This window comes from Geotrypetes seraphini, chromosome 18 (assembly GCF_902459505.1).
Source record: "Geotrypetes seraphini chromosome 18, aGeoSer1.1, whole genome shotgun sequence".
Lineage (NCBI taxonomy): Eukaryota > Metazoa > Chordata > Amphibia > Gymnophiona > Dermophiidae > Geotrypetes > Geotrypetes seraphini.
Genome location: NC_047101.1, coordinates 13,082,512 through 13,109,603, shown reverse-complemented (window position 1 = coordinate 13,109,603; position 27,092 = coordinate 13,082,512). Strand labels below are relative to the sequence as shown.

The following is a 27,092-nucleotide window of genomic DNA, read 5'->3' as shown; positions in this document are numbered from 1 at the left end:
CTAATGCTCTTCCAAGCCGTCTTGAGTTTTTATAAGCATTTAACTAAGAACATAAGAATAGCCTTACTGGGTCAGACCATCAAGCCCAGTTGCCCAATCTCATGATGGCAAATCCAGGTCACTAGTACCTGGCCAAAACCCAAGGAGTAGCAACATTCCATGCGGAATCTCAAAGAATAGCAAGATTACGGAACCCCAAAGAGTAGCAACATTGCATGCGGAATCTCAAAGAATAGCAAGATTACGGAACTCCAAAGAGTAGCAACATTCCATGCAATCCAGGCCAAACAGTGGCTTCCCCCATGTCTTTCTCAGTAACAGACTATGGACTTTTCCTCCAGAAACTTGTCCAAACCTTTCTTAAAACCAGCTATGCTATACGCTCTTACCACATCCTCTGGCAACGCGTTCCAGAGCTTAACTATTCTCCGAGTGAAAATAAATTTCCTACTATTTGTTTTAAAAGTATTTCTCTGTAACTTCGAGTGTCCCCTAGTCTTTGTAATTTTTGACGGAGTGAAAAATCGATCCACTTGTATCCATTCTACTCCACTCAGGATTTTGTGGACTTCAATCTTATCTCCCCTCAGTTGTCTCTCTTCCAAGCTGAAGAGCCTCAACCGTTTTAGTCTTTCCTCGTACGAGAGGAGTTTCATCTACTGCCCTGATTTGCTCTGCCACGTCTCTGATGATGTCATCAGGGACGTGCCAGAGTAAATCAGGGCAGTAGAAGGACCCAAAGCAGCGTGTGGAGACTGCTGCACATGCTGTTTAAATCGCCAGGTTTGTAGTCGGGCCCGCGGGAAGGGAAGGGGGGGCGGCAAAGGACTCGGGACCGCGTTTGTAGTCGGGACCGCGGGAAGGGAAAGGGAGTAGAGGAAACGCTAATGCTGCTGCACAGGGAACTGGTGTGGGTGGAGGGGGAAGGAATGCTGCTTTGGACTGACAGACAGAGGGAGGAAGGGAGACAGAAAGAAAAGAAGAAAGACACAGGGGCAGGTACACAGGGAACTGGTGTGGGGGGAGGGAAATGGAGGGGGAGGGAATGCTGCATCAGACAGACAGAGGGAGGAAGGGAGACAGAAAGAAAAGAAGAAAGACACAGGGGCAGGGAAATACACAGAAAGACAGACAGACATAGGGGGCCAGGGACAGAGACAGACAGAAAGAAAGACAGCGGGAGTCGCGTCAGGAGGGGTATGGGATGCGGCAGAGAGAACTTTTCCAATGGGTGCAACTGGGCAGCTGTCGGGAACCTCTGATCAGGGGCAGAGCAAGGTAAGTGTATCATAGGGATAAGAAGGAGGAGGGGGGGAGAAAAAGGAAGAGACACCTACTGCTGGACATGGGGAGAAGGAAAGAGGTGCTGATGGACAGGGGGGAGGTAAAACAAAGGGAGAAGGGCTGCTGCTGCATAAGGAGAGCAGTGAAGGGGTAGTGGTGGACACAGGGGAGGTAAAAGGAAGGGACAATGGACAGGGGGAGCAGGCAAGGGGTGGTGATGGACAGCCAAGGAAAAAGAAAGACAGAAAGAAAGCGGCTAAGGAGAGAGAGAAAGAAATAAAGACAGACACACACACACACATATTCTAGTACCCATTAATGTAACGGGTTATAAGACTAGTTATGAATATTTATTAATGATGTTATGAGAAGTTGAGAATGCAGGACTCAATGACAGGATATTGCCATACCTGAATAGACTTTCAAAATATGTAATAACTGCAGTTATAATGCCTTAAGTCACCGAGGGCTGGATTCACAAAACTTACTGCCTTTAATGATGGTAACTAAATTGGCACCAGCCGGTTTAGCATGGCAGTATTTTACCACCCAATTATCAGAATGACTCACCGTGGTCTTTTCCAAGCTTTCTAGCAGCCTCTGATTCTGCCATGCAAATGTATTACGATGAGTACATTAATATTAAAATGGTAATAAAATGGGATCGTTAATATTTAAACAAGCACTCCAGGTGATTCTCTATCATTGGGTGATTTTCCAAGCGCAGTACCAGCTTTTGACAACCAAAAACTATCGGCTGGTCTGGGGGTGCCAGTATAATTTGTTTTGGGTTTTTTTTTTTTGGGGGGGAGGGAAATTCTCAATCGCACATCTTGGTGTAAAATTCAAAAGCCTGTGAATTATATATGCGTTTGCGAGCCACGCGTGTTTTGTGCTTCAACAGCATTATGGACAGTGGTTTTTAATGAGAAAACATGATGAGACCTGAAGAGGATGATTGTGGAAGGAGGGAGGCACAGCAGCCACGGAGGACTGTAGTGCATTCCTGCCCGCATATGACACTTGCCTATGACATATCCATATATTGTGCTCTAATAAGACACACCCACGATATGCGTGCATACGGTCTAGCTTTTCCTAGAGCATGCATACATTTACGCCTTGTTTCCGTGGACTATTCTGCATCTGTGCTGATTGCTGTCATCATTGACTCATCTCATGTAAATTTGGCAACTCTCCTTGAACCTCCTTGAACCTCATTCGTATGTGTGGTTCTTCGAGAATGACTCAGCTTTTTGAAATTGACGCGGCAGCAGCCTGTCTGATTTTTTTTTTTTTTATCAGCGATATTAGAGAATCCGGCCCTTACTGTTCTATATGTCTACAATTCCTCAGTTCATTATACTTTGGCATCAGTTTAGCAGTGCTTTTTTTTCCTTCCCCATAGTGTTTTCTCTTAGCATAAGTAGTTTGAGAAGTAGAAAGGATAAGAGGTGGAAGGAATGCCCTGCCCTATTTTACCCTTCTTACAGTGCCTGAATTATAAGGGGAAACCTGATTCTGCAAGAAATGAGTCTCAGTGGAAAGGCTGTGGCTGCAATGCCTCATTATCCTTGCTCATAAGGCCCTGTTTAATCTTTAACTCAGCAAGTACTACATTTCAATTTATGTTCAGTTTCTAGGTGGGCAATTAGAAAATCTGTTTTCTTATCTTATTGGCCTTGAAAGGCTTTTCTGTACAGTACTCTCTTCCATGCTAATGAAATCCTGTTAATAAAGATGCAATTAAAATTCCATAGCTGCGGTGTTCTCGTAAGAACCTTGAGCAGAATGTGGATCTCCTCAGCTACCTTAATACCCAAAGGAGTTTTGTTCTGTTCATTTAAGCAGAACACCTTTTTCTTCCCACGAACACAAGATCCGTAAGATGGTTAAACCAGCAGCAGGTCTGAAGTTTGGGATTTCGTCTTTACATAGAATGGGGCACAAAGAGAGTGGGTGACGGCATGCTTCCAGTTGCCAGGCAGCAGTAACAATGGTATGATGATGGATTTGAACAGAAGAAAAGCCGCTGCTGGGCCAGACCAGTGGTCCATTGCGCCCAGCAGTCCACTCACACGGTGGCCCCCAGGTCAAAGACCAGTGCCCTAACCGAGACCAGCCCTACTTGCGTTCGTTCTGATTCAGCAGGAACTTGTCCAACCTTGTCTTGAATCACTGGAGGGTGTTTTCCCTCATAACAGACTCCGGAAGAGCATTCCAGTTCTCTACCACTCTCATCAAACCTAGAAAGAGAGAGATCCTCTCATCCAAATTAGATGGGATATTTAGTTCTTAAAGAGGCAAAATACTGGACATCCCACCCAAGGTATTCACAGTACAGTAAAACCTTGGTTTGCGAGCATAATTCATTCCAGAAGCATGCTTGTAATCCAAAGCACTCGTATATCAAAGCAAATTTCTCCATAGCAAATAATGGAAACTCAGATGATTCGTTCCACAACCCAAAAACTTTAATACAAAATACTGTATGTAGTGTGTGCTTGAACTGCGGGTAAACTGGGCATGACACTTTTATTACATTCAGCCGCACTCAGCGTAAGATGTGCCCGCTTGAACTGTTGCAATGTCTTGAGGCGCGTATTACGTATACGTAAACAGTGCTCGTTTATCAAGTTAAAATTTAATAAAATGTTTTACTCGTCTTGCGAAACGCTCGCACACCAAGTTACTCGTTATCCAATGTTTGACTGTATATCCCACAAAGTGAGAAGGGTACTGTTGTGATATGTGATGTCAGTAATGAAGAGCAGCAAAGGAGCAAATGCAAGATTGATTAAAATGACAAGGTGAAAGTCAACAGGCCCTGCAGGATTCTACTGTAGGAAACCTTGAGCTGATTAGTTTTAAGCTAGATCCATTAAATGGTGTTGACTTCAAGCCAGCATGCATTATTTACAAGTCCCAGTTCATGTGGTGAGACCTAATAACTGATACTGCGTTGATGAAAGCTAATATAGGAGTGGATTTTAATAAATCTTGCACTGGATTTGGATTAGTGAAGGACTTGAAACCCCCTATATATTACTTCCTTACAGCCAGTACATACCTATTGCGGGAACATACATCCCCCTTTTGGGGGTGGGTGAGTGCTTGACTGTTGCTATGCGTTTAAACCACATATTTTTCTGAATTTTCCCTGAGGTGGTGTGGCATGGGCAGGGAAAGCGGGGTATGGAAGCCCACATTATACTTACTGGGTGCTAACTGGATAATTGAGAGTTAAACTGGAGCACTTGGTACCTCTTAAGTGAGAGGTTTTAACTGCTCCGTGTTAACTCTTTAGGTACAGCACGTTAATAGTAAAATTAGCACACAACTTACAAAAAAAAAAGGAAAAACACTCTATACAAAGTAAAGTTTGCATTTCTTACGTTAAAATGCATTAACTGTAGGCTATATATCCAGATGTCTCAAAGTGGACCCAAGCTAGAAGGAAGGAGTTTCTTTATTACCACAATAAAATTATTTCTCTTGGTGCGATAAAGTTATTTCCATGCAAATGTTTTGTTATCAGGGTAATAAAATATATTTTTAAGACCTAGCTCAGTTGCGTTTTTTTCTAGAAGGTAAAGGAATCTCAATGATAACTCAGGAAGAAACAGGATAACTTAAGTCCAATATTTAATTCGCTGGAGAGTACTCTGCTCTGTTTTCTCATTGATAATTCATGTAATTTCCTTTTCCCTAGGAGTTTTCTTTCTTGCCCTCCCAAAGTTGAGGACTGTAGAATAATGATAAATATTTTTCCAATTTTCTTTGGTGATAACTTTGTTTATATGTCCTGTCAAAGAATATGCTTTGAGTGTTAATGAAAAGTGATAAAAGGAAAAAAAATGAATTAACTGCAAATTTTAGTACACTTTAGTACAAGGGCCCTTTCGTTCTTCACTGTCATGGCCACCTTGTTTTATCTATAAGCTGGTTAGTCTCTTTTTGTTTTTTTTTTCCTTGTCTATATCTTTTCTGTTGGTCTTGACTAGATTATAAGCCCTAGAAGTAGGGAGATCCTGAATTCTCTACAAGGAAAACTGTTCCAGCAGTTGGTAATGGAACCCACGTGGGATGGGGTCATACTTGACTTAGCACTTGCAAACGGGGAAAGTGTTTCTGATGTTACAGTGGGTGATCATCTGGTATCCAGTGATCACTGCATGGTACGGTTTAATATTAAGATGGGTATAGAAAGGGCTCATTCAAAAGCAAAGGTTCTAGACTTTAAAAAAAACTAACTTTGTTCGGATGGAGGTTTACGTCAAGGAATTGTTGTTTGGGTGGGAACGTCTGGAAGGAGCGAAATGCAGTGGGTAAAACTGAAAGGAGCAATTGTAAGGGCGACAAACTTTTTTGTTAGGCATATAAGTAAAAGTAAGAGGAAAAGAAGGCCCCCTTGGTTCTCAAAACTAATAACTGAGAAGGTAAGGAATAAGAGGTTAGCTTTCATAAACTACAAAAGATCACAGAAAGAGGAAGACAGGCAAAAATGTCTGGAAAAATTAAGAGAGGCTGGTCATGTAGTAAGGAAAGGAAAGGTGCAAAAGGAAGAAAAAATAGCTGACAAGGTAAAACAGGGAGACAAAGACATTTTTAAAAATATATTAGTGATAGGAAGAAGTACAAAAGTGGCATTGTGAGACTCAAAGGTGGAGGAATATGTAAAAGCTGATAAAGAAAAGGCCAACTTGCTTAACAAATATTTCTGTTCTGTGTTCATGGCTGAAGCGCTGGGAGTGGGACCGCAGAAGACAAACGTGAACAGGGATGGAGGAATAATAGACCCTGATTGATTTTCAGAGGAGCTAGCTAAAATAAAAGTAGACAAAGCGATGGGCCCGAATGGTGTACATCTGAGGGTGCTGAAGGAACTCAGGGAAGTTCTGGTAGCTCCACTGACTGACCTTTTCAGCGAATCTCTAGAGTTGGGACTGGTACCGGAGGACTGGAGATGTGGTCCCTCTCCACAAAAGTGGAATTAAGGAAGAAGTAAGTCTGACTTCTGTGGTAAGCAAATTAATGGAAACGCTTTTAAAACAGAGGATGGTGATGTTTCTGGAATCCTGTAGATTACAGGACCAGAGGCAACATGGATTCACTAGAGGTAGGTCTTGTCAGACAAATCTAATCAATTTCTTTGACTGGGTGACCAGAGAATTGGATAGAGGGAGTGTGCTAGATGAGGTGTATTTAGATTTTAGCAAAGCCTTTGAAAATGTTCCACACAGACATCTAATAAATAAACTAAGTGCCCTCAGGATGGGCCCCAAAGTGACAGGCTGGGTCAGGAACTGGTTGAGTGGAAGACAACAGAGGGTAGTGGTCAATGGAGATCGCTCTGAGGAAAGAGATGATACAAGTGGTGTGCCTCAAGGTTATGTTCTTGGGCTTGTTCTTTTTAATATTTTTATAAGTGATGTTGCTGAAGGGCTGTCGTGTAAGATTTGTTTCTTTGCGAATGATATCAAAATCTGCATTAGAGTAGACCCAGGATGGTGTGAATAACATGAAGAAAAACCTAGCAAAGCTTGAAGAATGGCCTGAAATTTAGAAGCTAAAATTTAATGCTAAGAAATGCAAGGTCATGCATTTGGGCTGCAAAAACCCAAAGGAACGGTATAGTTTAGGGGGTGAAGAACTTATGTGCATGACAGAAGAGTGGGTCTTGGGTGTGATTGTATGTGATGATCTTAAAATGGCCAAACAGGTTGAAAAGATGACAGCGAAAGCTAGAAGGATGCTAGGGTACATAGGGAAAGGTATGGCTAGTAGGAAAAAGGAGGCATTGATGCCCCTGTATAAGACTCTGGTGAGACCTCATTTAGAATGTTGCATACAATTCTGGAGACTGCACCTTCAAAAAGATATAAAAAGGTTTGAGTTGGTCCAGAGGAAGGCTACTAAAATGATGCATGGTTTTCATTATAAGGCGTATGGGGACAGATTTAAAGATCTTAATATGTATACTTTGGAGGAAAAGTGGGAGAGGAGAGATATGATAAGAGATATTTAAATACCTATGTGGCGTTAATGTGCGCGAGTCGAGTCCCTTTCATTTGAAAGGAAGCCCTGGAATAAGAAGGCATAGGACGAAGTTGAGGTTATAGGTTCAGGAGTCATCTAAGGGAATACCTTTATACAAAAAGGGTGGTAGATACGTGGAACAGTCTCCCAGAAGAGGTGGTGGAGACAGATCATGTCTGAATTCAAGAAAGTGTAGGATAGGCACGTGGGATCTCTTAGAGAGAGGATGATCAGACTGGATGGGCCTTTTTCTGCCATCATATTTCTATGTTAAGAACTTAATTTCTTTATCTCTGAATGCCCCTAGTGCTAAATGAATAATAATCATAATACTACTTCATGTACATTGCGTTAAGCCTTTTTTGAACTGGCCTCATACCAGAGGATTATTTTTTTTTTGTCCTTATATGATACTATCTGTGTTTATTTTTTTCTGTTTTACTGATTCAGTATTAGTCTCGTATGTTAATTTCTTCTTATTTTTTTTTTTTTAATAAAGAAAAAAGCATTAGCAGTAACATCAAGAGCAAGCTCTGCATATCCCTGGTAGTGCCTTGTAAATAATAGTAATCATATGGAAGCTGATGGCTGGCGCAGCGCCTTTAAAAGTTTAATCCACAGTGATAGAGCAGGGTTCTGTAGACAAATAAGTGTTTAAAACTTTCAATCCTGTATATTGTTTTTGTTTTATAATAGTGGCAGTGAATCAAGTTTTGTATTTTTGCATTTCTTTTTTGGTAGCAGCAAGCTAGAGTGAGTGAACATAACTGCTTTGACATTGATCGTGTTAGCCACAGTGGTGGTGTTTATTTTTTTGTTCTTCTTATTTTTGACCTATGTCGCTCTTCAACAGAACAGCACTTCCCAGAGGTGATGTTGGGTGAAGAATTTCTTAGTCTCAGTCTGGACCAAGTCTGCAGCTTGATATCAAGTGACAAGCTCACTGTTTCTTCAGAAGAAAAGGTATAGTAGAACCGGAAAACGTAGCACTTTGGGACTATTATTGTTTAACTGAGCATTCCACATCTTTTGTACTAGGAATATACAGTGAAACTGCTCAGTTTTATTTTACCAGTAAAGGAGAGAGGACATATGTTCCCTATCAAAAAAATACTTTAAACAATGTTAATAAAGATTTCTATGATCTTGCAAAGAGTAACTTTTACTAAGGAATTTGTAGGCATATCACAGTATAAGTGCATAGAATGACACATTACCTCTTCCTCGCCCAAATCTCTAAAAGTATGCACACTGACGAGAAATGTGCATGGTTTTTCTTGAATCTGGAGTAGATGTGTGGGGGGTGGAGTGCTGGCAGAGGCGTGATTGTGGTACTCTATAAAATTCACAGACACAGTACCCCAGCTCCTTAATTCCACTGCTTCACTTTATCTGTGATTTCTGCAGCTTTTCAGTGATGAAATAGGTGGCCTCGTGCCCTCCCAACCTAAAAGATCTGTTCTGTTCTAAAATTACTCTTACTCTTCATGTATTCAAAAACAACCATGAAATTTTGTTTTTGCTTTACATATTTTCCAGTTCCTTAACAGATTTTTTATTTAAAAAAATGGTAAAGATGGTTTTCAAGTTTCATTAATAAAATAAACTTTAGAAGAATCTCACTATTCATAGCATCTACCAACACAGAATGGAACCATGAAAAATGAGCAATTATTCTAAAAGAACTTGTGTCGTTAATGATTGTGCTGAGTGTATTAAGGTTTTATTTTTCTTTAGCAAGTTTACAAAACAATCAAGAACTTGTCAAGAAAATGGTGGTATCGTTCAGAAATATAATTAATACGGAAAACATTTCAAATTAGACAACTTAAGCCATGACTTTTGCAGTTAACATTTCTCTCTCTGCTTGAGTGGAACCTCCAGTCAAATTTTTTTTTTTTAATTTGGGGCAGGGATGATATGGGGTTTCTTTGTGCATGGTCATTCCTCCTTCCCTCCTATTTATACCTCATCTTTCCCCTTGTCTCTCTTTTTTTCTGCTCTACTTCCTCTGATAAATTTCAAAGTTTTAAAATGTGAACTGTTTTGTTATGACTTCTTTTTTTTATGATTTAAAGGCAGTATGTCAGTTTCCATGTAGACAAACTACACAACTACTTTATCAAGTCTCAGAGAGAGTCAACAGAATAATAGGAGAGAGGTCTATAACACCCATAAAAAAGAGGCATACCTCACTGTTGACCTCGCCAGCATTCAGCAAGTGTGGGCATATGGCATAATGGCTGAGTAGGCATAAATCTGGAACAGAATTACTGGCAAGCTCACTTACAACCTGTGTTTATTTACTGGCTGATATAAAAATTTAATGTGGTAGTACACTTAGCTGAGAAGTTTTGGATGGTTCATGTCTTTCCTAACACTTCCTTTATTGTGCACTTTGTAGTAAAATTCGCACTTCTGTAATTTTACTGCAAAATTGAGACTGAGTTAACTGAATTGCTCTGTCTTCATCAGGTATTTGAAGCAGTCATCTCGTGGATAAATTATGAGAAGGACACACGCTTAGAGTTTATGGCCAAGCTGATGGAACATGTCCGTCTGCCCCTTCTCCCCAGGGATTATTTGGTACAGGTTAGTTCAATGTGCTGCATTCGTAATTCTGATGGCGCTTCACTCACAAACCTACCTAGGCCCCAAGGGAAGCAGCTATCCATTTACACACAAACAGAAAATTTCAAGTTATTGAATTTCATCTCCTTTTTAACATATGTGCGTATAGCCTGTGTGAAAGTTTATCCAAACAAAGTTGATGTGTACCTGGAAGTATGGTTAGGGAACGTTTAGTATTCATATGCAGCCATCATTTTAACTGACATGTTCCGCAAAATTCCCGTACAGTTCTCCGTTCTGCAATTTGTAAAATTGTCCTTCAAATTAGAGAATGACACAGTGATAAAATTTGTCCCTGTTCTCATCCCTGTGGATAACTATCTTCATGTCATTCTTTAAGGGAAGAATCAGAGTGTGACAGGCCACAACCTTGCATTGAAGAATGCTGGTGTAGAAGGACTGAGGTTGAAACACTAAAGAATGACAGTTTTCTGGTATCCAGAGCTTATACTGTGATGTCATAATGCTTCATTCCACCAATAAGAGCCAACCTCATAAGTGATGTCACAATGGCTTCATTATCCTATACTTGACTCACATAAGAATCCGAGTATGAATGGGCCCAGCCGCTGACCCTCAAGCCTTGCATTGAAGAATGCTGGTATAGAAGGACTGAGGTTGAGATAGACACTAAAGAATGACATGGGATGGTTTCCTGTGGTTATCCGCGATGATGAGAACGGTGATGAATTTTGTCACCGTGCCATTCTCCACTTCAAATTTTTCACATGCTCATCTCTTCCTCACACAAGACCTTTTTTTGCGTGAAATTACAGGCACATTTTTAGGTGGCCAAACACATAGGTTAGCACAACTCTTTGTATTCAGATCTTAAATTTTTGAAAATGTACCTCAGTGTTGGCAAAGCTCAGTAGGATCATCTATTCATATTTCTTTAATTTGTATGTTTTTGGGGGGTTTTTTTGTTTGTTTGTTTTTTTACTGTGATGGATGTGTAGACACCCTTCTACTTAAAATAATGTGTGTTGTTTACTCTTCTCCATTGAGAATAATGAGCATTTTACCCTCCTCTTTTCTATGTTTCAACCAATTCTTAATCCATAATAGGACATTACCTCCTATCCCATGATTTTCTAATTTCTTCAGAAGTTCTTCATGAAGTATTTTGAAAATCCAGATACACAATATCGACCGTTTCACCTTTATCCACATGTTCATTCACCTCTTCAAAGAAATGTAGTTGATTGGTGAGGCAAGATTTCCCCTTGACTAAAATTATCTTCCTATCCCCAGACTGTCGAGGAAGAAACTTTAATAAAAAACAATAATACTTGTAAGGACTTCCTAATTGAGGCCATGAAGTATCATTTACTTCCAGTGGATCAGAGGCTATTAATAAAAAATCCTAGAACAAAACCAAGAACTCCAATCAATTTGCCAAAGGTAAGATAACCACAACTTTGTAATGAAGGGGGAGGGGCATGGTCTGTAATTCACTTTGCTTTTCATGTTATTGGAGCCCGCTTAACCATTAGGCAGACACCAGCTTTAGTCAGTAGGTTCTAACCATCACAGAGCAGAGGAGTAGCTTAATGATCCATACAGTGGACTTTGGTCCTGGTGAACTGGGTTCAATTCCCTCTACAACTCCTTGTGACCTTGGGTGGATCATTTAATCTTCCTTTGCCCCAGGTTTAAAACTTAGATTGTGAGCCTACTAGAGACAAAGTACATACATATAATATGTGTAGTGCTACTGTATATTGTTTATTAAACTTTACAAACCACCTCAAGTTGCGGCACAATTCAAGGCGGTTTGCAATAAAAATAATTTATAAAACAGAAATAGAACCCCATTAATAAAATAGGATAGAAATCATTGTTTATTCCAGGGACATCAACTTTCAGAACCTAATGCTACGAAAAAGGTATGCTCTCCATTACGTCTTCTTTTTATAAGTTGGTAAATGCTCATTCAAAAAGATAGGTTTTTAAAAGTACCCCAAATTTAGTAAATGAAGATTCTAAGCATAGATTTTAAGAGTAATGAATTCCATAATGCTGGTGCAATAGCAAAGAATGCTGAATGTCTGGTTTCCCATTTCGTTTTTGAGGGATGAGGAATAACGAGTCTATTATCTGTTAATGAACAAAGAGTCCGAGATGGTGAATAAAGAATAATTAATGTTGCCAAATAACCTACACTACAGAAACCTAATCTAAATATGAGGGCCTCTTTTATCAAACTGCACTAGCAGTTTGTAGCACGATGAGCCACGCTGAATGGCCCACGCTGCTCCCGACGCTCAGAGTTCCTATGAATGTCAGGAGCAGCACGGGCCATTCAGCTAGTTTGATAGAAGAGGCCTTAAGTCTTATATACCGAATCATCTCTTAAAAATAGGAGTTCAATTTGGTTTACATAATTAGATCACAAAGAAAGATCCATTAACATTCATTAGTAGTAGTAAACATTGACAAAATATTCAAAGGCAAGGAGATAACACTCTGAACAAAGATTAGACTTGTCCATGCACTCATTTTCTCACTAGTCTATTACGGATGCAAAAGTTAGACGCTACGGAAACAAGACAGAAATAAGATTGATTCATTTGAGCTTTGGTGCTGAAGAAGGATTTTAGGTGCGCCGTGGACTGCCAGAAGAACTAACAAATTGATTCTGGAAGAGATCAAACCGGCTATGTCACTCGAAGCCCAAGTGATGAAGTTCGACTGTCTTATTTTGGTCACTGACAGAAGAGAGATCATTGGAGAAGGACATTGTTTGGGATGATTGAAGGAGCCAGGCAAAGAGGGTGACCTGCAATCAGATGGCTGGGCATGTTGAAAACAACCATGGGAATGATGCTGGAGCACAAAACTGATTTCTTTCTAGCTCTGTAATTCATCAAGTCGCTAAGACTCAAACACAAGTCAATGGCACATAAGATACAGTAAACTTAACCATCACCATGGGCTACCAACCCCCCTCCCCACCACCACCACCACCACCACCACATACCCACACACACCATTTTTTCCAGATAAGCATGGCCTTTTGTAAATCACATATGAAGAGCAGTATGAGAACTAGAGAAGCCCCAATTCAAATCCTGCAGCTCTTATGATCTAGGGCAGTGTTTCTCAATATGCAGTATGTGTACCCTTAGGAACCCTTGTTGGGGATACGCAGCACTGCGTGGGTCTCCCACCCCCCCTTCCTCCTCTGGCCGCCGCTGCGAATCCCATGCCCTCCTTCCTGCTCATCCCCCTTCACTGAAGCCGACCAGAAGGCTTCCCTCCGATGTCAGAGCTGACATCAGAGGAAAGCCTTCCGGGTCAGCAGGGGATCACAGTTAACTCCTTCCAGGTGGCTGTTCCTTCCTGCCTTCAGCAGCACTTGTTGCAGGGATGCGCCTGCAATGGTTCACATGCTGCAATGGTTCACATGAAACCTCTCCAACGTCAGAGCTGACGTCATAGGGAAGGCTTGTGGGTCAGCCACATGTAACGTGTGAACCGCTGCCCGCGCATCCCTGCAACAAGTGCCGCTGAAAGCAAAAGGAGCAGCCCAGCTGGACAGCCCTGAATGAAGTGAGTGCTGCCCTGGAGCGAGCAAGTAATTGAGAGAGGGGAAATGATCTGGGACAAAGGGAGAAAGGAGGGGGGAAGAGCGCATTGGGACACAGAAGGGAGGGGACACGAATATGGGACACAGAAGGGAAGGAGAAAGGGGGCACTAACTTGTGACATAGGGAGGGAATAGAAAGGGAGAACTGGGCATGAGTGTGTGTGAGGGGGAAAGATGGTGCACATGGGGAAAGGAAGAAAGAGGAATATTGGGCATAGAGAGAGAGAGGTGTGAGGTAAAGATGCATGGGGAATAGAAGGATGAGAGGGAGAACTGTTGGATGTTGCAGTAGAGGGAGTGGGAGAGATGAACCCTGGATCTCTCTCTTCCTACTCCCTTTGCAGCAAGGGAGGACAATGAGAGAGAGAGAGAGGAAGACATATTACTAATGGGGGTGGAGGAGAGAAGAAGAAAAATTGGCTCATGAAGGGACAGAGAAAGATGTTGGTTGGGTGAAGGGAATGAGGTCTGGAGGAGAGTAAACGTGCAGGAGGCAGAAAGAAAGACATATTGGATGCACAGTCAGAAGGAAGTGCAACCAGAGACTCATGAAATCGCCAGACAACAAAGGTAGGAAAAATTATTTTATTTTCAACTTAGTGATAGATCTGTCAGTTTTGAGAATTTATATTTGCTGCCTATATTTTGCACTATGTTTGTCTATTTTTCTATAGTTGTTATTGAGGTGACATTGCATATGTTAAAGTTATCTACCTTGACATCTTTGAAAACCCCCCCGAATATAAACTATTAACATTTTCTCTGTGTACAGTGTACATTGTGTTTTTTTTTGTTTTTTGTTTTTTAATTTAGTGGTTACCATTATGTATTAATAAGATTATATTGCGTGTATATGAAAAATAGATGGATGGGGTCAAGGGCAGAACTTGGGTGGGGGTACTCGGTTGATATTTGTTAGACTTAGGGGGTACTTGGCTTGAAGAAGTTGAGAAACTCTGATCTAGGGCAAGTCACTTAATACCCAATTGCCAAATTTACATTGATGTGAATTCCGTCCTCATTTCCCTTATTGCATCTAAAGGATATTAGGTTTTGATATACCACCTTTGTGGTATAGTCAAAGCAGTGTACATTATCTGCAGGTTTTCTCTCTCTCTCTGCGCTCATTCATACTCTGAATCTTCCCTCTCTCCTTAAAGAATGACATGGAGATGGTTTCCCGCGTTTATCCACAGAGACAGAAACGGTGATGAATTTTGTCACCGTGTCATTCTCTATTAACTTCTACTCTCAGCAGAAAGCAATTTTTGCACTGTTCTAATGTTCCTATTGCTGAAATTTTCCTTTTATGGTCAGGTCTAAAGGTGGCCACTGCTGTGCTTTTCAGCCCCATCTTGTGGTATTTTTCTGGAATTTGATTTGTACTTTTTGTTAGTATATATGTATTTATGATTTTTGTTAGTTTTTCTTCAGTTAGCATCCATCTCTCTCTCGACAGGTGAGTTGCAGTAGATGAGGCTTTAACTTTCCTGTACCATGTTAAACTTGCTACAGAACATTTCTTTTGTACAGTGATTTTTATTCAGCTTTTTTCTTTCCATAACATTGCCTTCTTATTACATTAGTGGTTCTTTCAATAAAAAGGAATAGGAAGCATGACATGTATACATATATTTTATTTGTGTTGGAAACTGCATTTAAAAGAAGTGATGTGCTCAAGAGTATTTTCCATATTTGTTCCTGATTTATGCAGTGCATTTCCAAAAGATACAAGAAGCTGTTTCCTGATCTAAATGTTTCTTGGAGTAGGCTGAAAACATACTTGCTTATGCAGGTCTTATGAATACATAAAAACAGTTCATAATTCAATCTAGTTTTATATGTAAATTTGATGCATCTTGCCTTTAATTTTAGTGAGTGGGTTAGAATTTTTTTTTTTTTTTGTAAATAAAGCAGTGGAAGAAAAAGCCAGGAGAGAAATGTCCATCATGTATACAAATGAAGGACCACAAAAAGCAGTACCACACACGGCAGACAGATCTGTGTGCGTGTCAGAATTTGCAGAGGTAGCTATTGTGGCTACTGCTGGAAGACTTTGACCTGTGCACTAATAGTTCTTCATGTGTAAAATTGCTGTGCTCCTCTTCCAGGTCATGATAGTTGTTGGTGGACAGGCACCAAAAGCCATTCGTAGTGTGGAGTGTTATGACTTTGAAAAGGACCGCTGGGATCAGGTTGCAGAACTCCCTTCGAGGCGATGCCGAGCAGGTACCCCAGCGTGAATCCAATACGCTGATGTAAACATCGCATCTGAACCGAAATTCTGTGTGGCAGGCATGTGTTTTGCACATCAAGAATGGAAATTTTCTTAACACAACTTATAAATAGAATAAAGCTGGCTAGTGTGATCTGTTCTAAAATCTGGACGAGTGTGGTGGGCATTAATGCTTAATTAGCTGCTCATTAAACTTATATGTGCAACTGACCTTTTAACTTGCACGCTCAACTTTGCGTGCTAAGCATGAAATTGGGTATGTGACTTTTTAGAATTAAGGGAGTAATTGTGTGTGTGGGGAGCCTCAGTAAATCGTGCCTAGAATGTCTGTTCTTACCAAACTCTGTGCAGTCTTCCTTCTAGGAACCAATATCAATGTAGTGTCTTCTGTTCCCTTTTTAACAGGCGTGGTATACATGGCAGGAAACATTTATGCTGTGGGTGGATTTAATGGGTCCTTACGAGTGCGTACAGTCGACGTCTATGATGGTGTAAAAGACCAATGGATCTCCATTGCTAGTATGCAGGAAAGACGAAGCACTTTAGGTGCAGCTGTGTTAAATGATCTTCTCTATGCCGTTGGTGGATTTGATGGAAGCACAGGTACTACCAAATAACACTGAGCTGTGGAGTAAGCCAAGACAGTAGTTTAAAAAAAAAAAAATCTGCCTGCACTGCCAGGACCCCTTTTGCAAGAAAATTGTCTGTTAATTCATTCCTCAGCCAGTATATTGCACTGTCCTAACACTTGGCATTATTCCTGCATTTTGTTCCTGTATTGAACCTCATTATGCAAGGACCCATGGCTGTTGAGAAGGGGCAGGGGGCAAGATTCCCCAGGCCTAGCCTTCAAGGGGGGACCCAGAAGTATTATACGTTGGAGGAGGGGTGGGGGACAGCAAGGAAGAGGAGCGGGGATGACCCGAGGGCAGGGCAGAACAATGAATATGCTGACTGGGAGGTGGTGGCACGAGGGCCCTGAAGATTGTTTTCTCCAGGCCTGGCTTTGTGTCTCAGGGGCCCTGCATGGACCTACTACAATAATGCAAATGCCAGATTTCTGTATATTTATTTAAAACAATTGGTATACCACATTAGATTGTGGCTGTTTTAAACAAAACTGATGCAGCACTTGTTGCAATCTATTTGTTCAAGGTAAGGGCTCCTGCATTAACCATATGCTAGCCACACTCTGCCCTAACATGCCCGCCAAAAATAAAATTCCCCCCAAATATTTAGCATGCGCACGTAAAAACTAATGCGGAATTCTTCAATGTGTCCTGTTAGGCCATTTTTGCTGCATTAAGTGTGTATTTAATGTCTAACATAAAGATGTGAATAATGCACAGTGAGTCCCAATAAAAGCTTTTATTACATAATGCTGCTCAAAATATGCTGTCCTGGGATTTCACCTTTCTGAAACGCAAGTTCTCTTTTGATAGGATTAGCATCTGTAGAGACATACAGCTACAAGACCAATGAATGGTTTTTTGTGGCGCCCATGAACACCAGAAGAAGCAGTGTTGGGGTTGGAGTTGTAAATGGTAAGATGTAAAAAAATAAAGTGCATTATGCAAAGTACCCTCAGATGCCCTAACCTCCTTTTCTTTAGCGTTCCTTCAGCCCAGCACAGAAATGGATGGTTTTACATGCCTCTGCTAGCAGATGGAGACTGAGACATTGGCTGTAGTATAAGTGGGCTGTGCAGTCCCAGCTACAATCACTGTTCTCCGTCTCCAGCAGGTGGAGTGGTATGCCTTTGAGTTGATTGTTCAGGCCTGGAGCTGGCTGGTCATGGACCTCGTGGCCACAAGCATCAACACCAAAGCACCGAGGTTCTTCAGTCATCGCAGGGGATTACTAGGCCGAGGGTCTGGACGCTCTTGTGCGGCCTTGGCCGATGGACAGCCTGCTATATGTCTTTCCTCCGTGGCCACTGGTGAGCAGAGTTCTTCACATTGCTCGGCACGCAGGCCTGCATGATCCTGGTGGCTCCGGACTGGCCCAGGCGCCCATGGTTTGCAGATCTGGTTCATCTTCTCGTAGCAGATCCTCTTCCACTGCCCCTCTCGCCAGACCTTCTGATTCAGGGTCCCATTCCAGTGTTCGATCTGGGTCCCTTTTGGGAACGCTAAGTAAGAGATTATTCAGAAAAGATGATCTCCACCCTCTTAGGTTCACAGAAACTTTCCACCTCGTGGGCTTATGTGCAAGTTTAGCATCTCTTTTGAGGAGTGGTATTCCGCACATAGTGTGGTTCCCCTTCACGCATCTTTGCCTCGCATCTTGGAGTTCTTGCAGGATGGCCTGGACCGGTGCCTTGCCTGGTCCTCCCTCAGGGTACAGCTTTGAAGAGGAGGCAAGTTAATCTAATCATGTATTTTTAATCAGTATAACTTATGGGCAAACTGGATGGACCGTTCCATTTACTATGTTACTATGTTTTTGCAATCTGTTGCATGGTGGGCGTATGGCCTCTTCTCTGGATGTGATTCAATTATTGAGAGCAGCAAAATTGCTCCAGCCTCCAGTTCATCCTTCGGTTCTGGCCTGGGATCTCAATCTGGTTCTTTCCGTGCTGGTTCATCCTCCTTTTGAGCCTCTCGGTTCCTGCACATTGAAGGATCTTACTCTCGAGGCTTAACTTTGCTGTCCTGTTCTTCTGAAACCACTGCTAACCGTCTGCACTGGGACAGTTTTCTGAAGCACTAGATGGGGCACTTTTGTTGCCACTGGGAGGGAGTGAAGCAGGCTTTAAGCCTGTGCCTCACTGACACCGTTCATTAAGTTGGCCTCTTCTAAAGGCACATGTATTTAGGACCTGTGGAGTTGAGCAGCAAGACTGCCATACCACAAAACATTATCAGTGTAGTATAGCTAATTCTACCCATTTGTTTTCTGTCTTATTTTTTATGTGTTCGTCATCAGTGGTGTCCCTTGCGCAGATGGAGCATAAGAGACACATTTCATAATTTTTGAGAGAGTTCCTTTACCAGTGTGTGTGTTATCAGCTTGATGACATTTTTCTGTGCTTCAGAGTCTGTGTATTTGTGAGGCAGCCTGAAGGAGTCGTATAGTCTTTATTTGCCATCTTAATTGTTTTATCCCCCCTTTTATGAAGCCGCATGAGACCTTTTTATTGCTGGCCATGGTGATAAAACCTCCGATGCTCATACACTTCCTAAGTGTCAGAGCTAATCCACCGTGGCCGATGATAAAGAAGCCTAACATGGTTTCATAAAAGGGGAACTTAGTTATTTCAAATATGATTGTACAACAGAAATAAGGGGAAGACATATAGACCTTATGTAGTTCAAGAGGGTCCTATTCCATCACCCACCCCCCTGCCAAACCATCTTATTTTCAGGGTGGATACAGTGACTATGTATAAAATGTTTGTATACCCTCACGCTTTAACCCAGTGTTTGGGGTGGGAGATTTAGGATTAGGTTGAAACCGTAGATTTAGAAAAATACAGTAAGTTCATGACATGATTTAGTAAGATCATTACATGATTTTTTTTTTGTTTTCCTTCAAGGGAAGTTGTATGCCGTCGGCGGCTATGATGGTGCATCTCGACAGTGTCTTAGTACTGTGGAAGAGTATAACCCAGCTTTGAATGAATGGATCTATGTGGCTGACATGAGTACCCGACGGAGTGGAGCAGGTATGTGATCATAGCACTGTCAGATTATTCTTAATCCCTTTTGCATAAATCCATTTTACATAGATGTACAAACATAAATATTGTATTTGGATTTATTTACTGCCTTTTTGAAGAAATTCATTCAAGGTTGTGTTTAGCAAAAATAAGTGAAACATGGGGAATAAACCATTACAGCAGTAAGAATATTCAATAACGGTATGACATAGTCGACACAATAGACGATAAAACCTTTTTAATAGATAGCACAAGGTGTAAACAAAGGTGGAACATTATAGACAAGATAGAGCAATAGTTCCCAAACCTGGTGCTGGAGGCACCCCTCGACTGCATGCAGATCTCTCATGAATGTCATTGTGAATATCCTGAAAACCTGAGTGGCTGGGGTGCCTCCAGAGCCAGTTTTGGGAACCACGGAGAGTAATAGGAGTTAGAAAATAAGAAAGAAAGATGCATGAATATAAACTCAGCTAGAGTGGGGGTAGATCAGCAAGTCCTGCTACAGTATATGCAGCCTGTGTTAATCTTTGTGTGTGCGACAAACAAGTTAGTTGCTCTTTCCATTAAAAGCTTGGGAGAAGAGAGAAACTTTCTACATCTGCCTCTTTCTGGCTAGATTTTGAGCCCATTAGGGACAGAGAAAATACCTATACAATAAATTTAACTGATTTACTTATACTGCAGAAAGATCCGTGACCCTTTACCATTTATCTTTTTTCACATTCTTTTCAGAGCTGCTCATGATGTAAAAAGTGCATTCAAACTACTGTATTTAATTTTCTGTATCGTTCCCCCAAGGGAGCTCAGAACAGTTTGAATGAATTTATTCAGGTACTCAAGTATTTTCCCCTGTCTGTCCCGGTGGGCTCACAATCTATCTAATGTACTTGGGGCAATGGGGGGGATTAAGTGACTTGCCCAGGGTCACAAGGAGCAGCGTAGGTCAGGGTGCTGAGGCTGTAGCTTTAACCCCTGTGCCACACACTCCCTTTGACTAGACAGGGTAGCTGCAGCCATTTTATGATAGATGCACATTTCTATCTACAGATAGAAAGATGGATACAGAGTTTACAACAGAGTTAATTGTTGGCATATTGGGATATAGTGACATTGTCAAAGCCATTTAGCAATGGTTAAAGTTGAGGTCCACTTCCCAGTGTGAGTTCTGAGCCTTTATTCACAAGCTGCAGTATGAAGAAGCAAAAAAAAAAAAAAAAAAAGCGGGGTTGAATAGAAAATAATTTGTGTTTTGTAGCTGGGTTAAAACATGTTTTGAAATCCTGCCTACTGGTTTGTTTAAAACTCAATGCTTCAAAAAAGCTGTTCATGATTTTTGCTTCTTTGCATTTCCAGGAGTTGGTGTCCTGAGTGGACTGTTGTATGCTGCTGGGGGCCATGATGGACCTTTAGTTAGAAAAAGTGTTGAAGTGTATGACCCAGGGACAAACACCTGGAAACAGGTCTCGGACATGAATATGTGTCGAAGAAATGCAGGTAACAAACTGTCTGTATGCCAGTGCAAGCGCAACTTGATGCAAAATAATCAGGCCTGTGGATATACAGCAGACTCCCAAATGTGAAATCCATGTTTTAACCACAAGAGGGGGTCTCAACCTAGTTCTTGGGATATACCAAGCCATTCTGGTTTTCAGGATTCCCATAATGAATATGCATGAGATACATTTTGCATGTCCTGCCTCTACTGTAAGCAAATCTATCTAATGGACATCTTGAAAACTTGACTGGTTTAGTATGTTCCAAGGACTGGGTTGAAAACTCCTGGTCCAAAGGGAGAGTTACCTAGTGTTGCACAGGTGCATCAAAGTGCCAGAGTGAAGATTTTAAAAGCTGTTCTTATAAATCAGGATCATATAACTAGCTGCAAGTGACAAAATGAGTTACCCTTCTGAGTGAGACCAGAGACCAAAGATCCATCTAGCCAAGTATTCTGTTAACCGTGGCCAAGTTAGGTCACAGTATCTGTTACTTTCCAAAAGTAACAAGATTCCATGCTGCTTAACCCCAGAGATAAGTGATTTTCCCAGGTTTACCTTAACGGTTTATGGACTTTTCTTCCAGGAATTTGTCCAAACTTTTATTAAACTATTACATTAACTGTTTTTATTACATCCCCTGGCTGAGTTCCAGAGCTTAACTATACATCTGAGTGAACACCTTTTCTCCTATTTTTTTGTTTTAGATGTCTTTCTGTGTAACTTCATGGTGTGTCCCCTAGTCTTTATACTTTTTTGAAAAGAGTAAACAAATCAATTTGCATTTACCCATGCCGCTCTTCTAAGGACTTTAGACCTGCTGTCAGATCTATCTTCACCGCATCTTCTCCATGCAGAAGAGCCCTGACCTCTTTAGCTTTTTCTCATGTGAGTGTCATTCTGCCTCCTCAATCATTTTGGTCACCCTTCTCTGTACCATTTCTGATTCCACTATATGGTGACCAGAATTGCACACACTACTCAAGGTGCAGTCCTACATAGAAACATGACAGCAAATAAAGGCCAAATGGCCCATCCAGCCTGCCCATCTGCAGCATCCACTATCTCCTCCTCTCCCTATTGGTTATGGCTCTTTCCACCTTCATTGTGAGGTCATAGAACTTTATGGTTATAGAAATATTGGAACATGATGGAAGATAAAGGCCAAATGGCCCATCCAGTCTGCCCATCTGCAGCATCCACCATCTTCTCCTCTCTTTAGGAGATCCCACGTGCCTGTCCCATGCTTTCATAAATTCAGACAGTCTTTGTCTCCACCACCTCTACTGGGAGACTATTCCATGCATCTTATCACCTTTTCTGTAAAAAAGCATTTTCTTAGATTACTCCTGTGCCTGTCACCTCTTAACTTCATCCTATGCCCTCTCATTCCAGAGCTTCTTTTCAATTGAGACTCGCCTCGTGCGCATTTATGCCACATAGGTATTTAAACGTCACTTTCATATCTCCTCTCTCCCGCTTTTCCTCCAAAATATACTTATTGAAATCTTTCTGTCCCCATATGCCTTATGACTAAGACCACCAACCATATTAGTAGCCTTCCTCCATCCTGTTTTATATATTTTTGAAGGTGCAGTCTCTAGAATTATACACAATATTCTACAGATCTCACCAGAGCCTTATATAGGAACATACCCCCTCTTGTCTCACTGGAATAGCAGCGGTTATGTTTGTGTAATGTTTGTTTGACATCTGTTGCCAACATGACCAATATAAGTTTACACAGATGATAAAAAGCAACTGAACTTCACAGTTTCAAAGTGAATTCTAGTAAAAGTTCACTTGGCTGCAATACTGGTGTAAATTAAAGCCAAGAAATGTGTATTTACTATGAACTCTGCCCAGAAGCTACTTTGCTGTACCTTTTTTTGGGTGTGCTGATAGTGCTTATTGAGGAGGTGGCCTAATGGTAGAGCTGCTTTCTCAGCACCCTGAGGTTGTGGAATTGAATCCTAGCACTGCTCCTTGTGTCCCTGGACAAGTCACTTAATCCTCCATTGCCCACCACAAAAAGTAGATAGGCATGCAAATCTTGCCCATGCATATTCATTAGGAATATCTTGAAAACCCGACTGGCTGGGGGTCCCCCAGGTTTTAAGAACATTGGAATAGCGCTTAATCTCTCGACCCGTCTTCTGCATTCCAATTCCATCATTGCCTACCCCTCCCTGCAAGGAAAACCTAAAAAAGCTTACATGACAAAATTACTATCCTATCAAGCAGCTCATTACAGCATGGAATTACTCCCCATTATAGGGTTGTCTTCGTCATGGATGCATTTCAGACAAGAATTAAAAACATACGTGTTCAACAAATTCCTAGTAGAGCACCGTGCCCTCTTTGCGTGTCTCTCACACTCCTCAAGACAAAGGAAAAAGCTCATTCTAATCTTACCAGCCCCCCCTCACTACTCTCGCCTTTTCAGGTCTCCGTATGTATATCTGTACCGAGATTCAAACTCTGTTCATTGCTTGAGTTCTTCATTTATTACCTTACCACTATTGTGTTTGACTTTGACCTCGCCATGATCCTTTGTTATTTGTACTCCTATGTTATTTGTACTTGTATCATCACCTCTCATGTACGATCTTCTACTTAACTCCTGTTAACCGCATCAAACGTGGCAGTGTATTGCAGTATACAAATAAAGTTTTGTTATGCTAATGTGGTTTTTAGTTAGTGCTGACTTTTCAGCACCATTCATAGAACAGAGTCTTTAATGTCTGAAAATAATAGCAAGAATTTGTGCCACTAGAAGCAGTACAAATTCAATTGCCCCAGGCACAAAATGAGTACCTATATATAATATGTAAACCTCATTGATTGTAACCACAGAAAGAGTCTTGCTGCCATTTTACCTGAAGTGCGGTTAGCCAACAGGTGGCGATATATGCTGATGGTAAAGGTCATGAGACACAATGGTGCCCTTTCCACAAGGCCAGAAGATGAGCTGACAGAACTATCACACAAAGAATAGAGAGAGACGAATTAGACTGCAGAGCAATTCTGTGGTACTGGATGTGAAAGAGAGGAAGGGCCAAACAGGACTGCAGTGAGCAAAGTTTTAAACTCAAATTGACATTGCTAATTTTGAAATGCACAAGATTAGCATTTCTGGCCCATGAGTCTGTGTTGGCCTGCTCTAATACTCCTAGGACTTCTGCTCCATCCATGACATCCCCTACATCAGCCCCCTTCTTTCTTTGGTAGCCAACATCATGGAATGATTTTGCCAGCTACTCAGCTCCCTTCATCGTGAGATGATTTGCTAGGTTGTCTCATTACCCTGCATTTCTAAGGGGGGGGGAGAGAAGGCAAAGCTGAGAATAGAATCAAATAAATGAGGTAAAACTTGATTCTGTGCACTTAACCTTTTTTTGCCATTGCTTTTTGTAGGTGTCTGTGCAGTGAATGGCTTCTTATATGTTGTTGGAGGAGATGATGGCTCTTGTAATTTGGCATCTGTAGAATATTATAATCCTGTCACTGACAAATGGACATTGCTGCCAACAAATATGAGCACAGGAAGAAGTTATGCAGGTAAGCAGAAAACTGATTTCTATAAACTTCCTCTAAGAACAGGACTGGGTTGACAAAAGAATACAAACTGAATTTGTATTTGGCTATAGACCTTACATGGCACGTTCCAAAAATAAAAAATTATAGGCTGGTTCAGGTCGTAATTCTGGATTTTCCACCTTGTATTTGTGAATTTGGAATTCAGGGTCTCTAACAAAAGTAGGACTACCAGTCAATGGCTTGTAAGGGGAGGCATGCATCAGGCACTGGAGCAAAGCCACCCAAAAATGCACAGCATGGGAGGTCAGTGTGGAGTCAGCAGCATGTAGGAGAGCAGCTTCCTGGACACCATAGAAAAAGTTCCTGAATGACTGTTCCCTGACAAAGGGCCACCTAGTTTTTACCTTTATACTGCAGCAATGTAATAGACGGTTGAATATGTCTGGGCTTCACTGATTACCAGGTGCATAGATGACATCATCTATGTGACAATTTATTCCTTAGGTGGGACATGGGGTTTGGTGACCAGTTCATTATTTGTAAATAAAATGTTACACTGTAAGTAAGTAGACATTTTAAGAGAGAAATGTTCTCTTCTCCTCCCCCCAACCTTATTTTATACTAGGTGTCGCTGTGATTGATAAGCCAGTGTGACCAAAGCTTACAGCCATAAAAGACCTTGATACAACGTTATTACAGTTTGATTTTCAAAGGACAACTGACACTTGACTGTATCCAGCTCATCGTAAGCCCCCCCCTCCTAACATGATGGATTCAGGCAAGGCAAATGAACACTGTTTAACTTTTGCAATGGGTGCCATAGCCTTGCAGACCCTCCTCCACTCTTGTGAAGACCCTTCGGAGCTGGGGGCATAAAGCACATATTACTATAAATGCACTACTGAAGATACCTTTTGTGCACTGATGCCACAGGCCTCGTCGATAGAAGCAACGGGAAAGGGAGCTCTCCTTTTGCAAGTTTTGATTGTGCATTTTCAGGAAAAGGTTTTAACATTGGAGCTGAAGATTTTATAGGAGCCAAACACTGAAATTGTTTGTATTTCTATACTACTGATGTTTCAGATATCCTTTAAACATGAAATCTTTTGTTACTTCTCACATCTGTGAGATGGACTAAAGTGATTAAATTACTACTGAAAGAGGAGTGGCAGAAAGGTAGAACCTACAAAATCTGCCTCAGAGTGGTTTGAGCATCACAGAACTACTAAACTGGGCTTTAACTGGCCCCATGTCAGCTGGACAGGTTAAGCAGGTGGTTCAAAATTCAGATGGAATATGCTCTGCATTTGTCATTACTTCTGTCATACGCACTATTGGGTGACTTGTGCTACGTTTATTTCTTTAGCTTGATTGTTTTTGATCACTGAAGATGTATTATATGATTCTTATGAAGATAAACAGTTAGTACTGTATGACTATCCACTAAGAATATTTATTGACGGCACATCCCTTCTGTCACTTAAAAAACTTGCAGTGTTATGCAGTCCAAATGACCTCATTTCTGCTATGCAATGTTAAGGACTATGGAACAGCTGCAATATTCCCTTTTTATTTCATTTTTGTTTTTTGCAAGTGACCTACTTTGATGTATGTTCTGTTTTTACTATTAATACTGAGCCAGATACTTTCAGAGACTGCCTTTAAAAAAACAGAATCAGAAATTAGCTTTGAAGCTAAAATTTGAATGTAGGTATTTTTTATAATATACTTTTTAAGACTATTGAAATTCTGTTGATATTCTTGATCTGAATAGGTTCCTCATGCAACAGTCACACTCTGCAAATCTCATGTGTATTGTGTAGCCATATACACATGTTTTGTGCATTTCTGGCACAAAAAAAAATTAAAAATGTGACAATATGAGGTAAAAATTGCTTTGTCTTCTAATTGGGTTTGACTTGTAAGATATTATATAACCTGCCAGAATGAGCATCTTGGTTAATACATGTGTGAATATGCCTTTTGTACATCTGCAGCTATGCAAGGGACTGGGAGACTCGCTAGTAAAGGAGTTATCTAAATCATATTGTAATAAAATACCGAGTTCAGTGGAGTGGAATGGTTAGACTTGACTTGTCTGTTTACTCTTTTCAAAAATACTAGACCTAGAGGGACATGCAATGAAGCTACTAAATAGTAGATTTAAAACAAACCAGATAAAATATTTCTTCACTCAATGTGAAGTTAAAGTCTGGAATTTGTTGCCAGGGACTGTGATGAAAGTAGTTAGCTTAGTAGGGTTCAAAAAAGGTTTGAATAATTTCCTAAAATAAAAGTCCATAAGCTGCTATTAAGATGGACTTGGTAAAATCCACTGCTAATTTCTTGGATAAGTGGCATAAAATCTGTTATCCCAGGACAAGCAGGCAGCATATTCTTTACGCAAGGGTGACGTCACCGACGGAGCCCACGGTACGGACCTTTTTACTAGAAAGTTCTAGTTGGCCGCACCGCGCGTGCGCGAGTGCCTTCCCGCCCGACGGAGGAGAGCGTGGTCCCCAGTTTCTTCGTTTCCGCGGAGCGAAGAAGACGTGCGTTTTTCAACTCCGATTGAAAACCTCTTTTTGCCTTCCCGCTCGCGTTCTTTTTTCG

General features: G+C 41.2%; 1 protein-coding gene across 4 annotated transcripts in view; it reads left to right on the top strand.

Moving 5' to 3' along the window:
- The window catches only part of LOC117351681 (kelch-like protein 3), a 92,976-nt gene extending 66,132 nt beyond the window's left edge, over window positions 1-26,844 (top strand). For all 4 annotated transcript variants that reach the window (XM_033927332.1, XM_033927333.1, XM_033927334.1 and 1 more), the window contains 10 exons: window positions 8,177-8,286; window positions 9,799-9,915; window positions 11,209-11,358; window positions 15,658-15,775; window positions 16,188-16,385; window positions 17,225-17,326; window positions 19,321-19,449; window positions 20,800-20,940; window positions 24,357-24,500; window positions 25,105-26,844. In XM_033927332.1, the coding sequence (XP_033783223.1) occupies window positions 8,177-8,286; window positions 9,799-9,915; window positions 11,209-11,358; window positions 15,658-15,775; window positions 16,188-16,385; window positions 17,225-17,326; window positions 19,321-19,449; window positions 20,800-20,940; window positions 24,357-24,500; window positions 25,105-25,133 (1,238 nt within the window). In that variant the 3' untranslated portion in view covers window positions 25,134-26,844. The remainder of the gene's footprint in view (window positions 1-8,176; window positions 8,287-9,798; window positions 9,916-11,208; window positions 11,359-15,657; window positions 15,776-16,187; window positions 16,386-17,224; window positions 17,327-19,320; window positions 19,450-20,799; window positions 20,941-24,356; window positions 24,501-25,104) is intronic.
- Window positions 26,845-27,092: the final 248 nt, after the last annotated feature.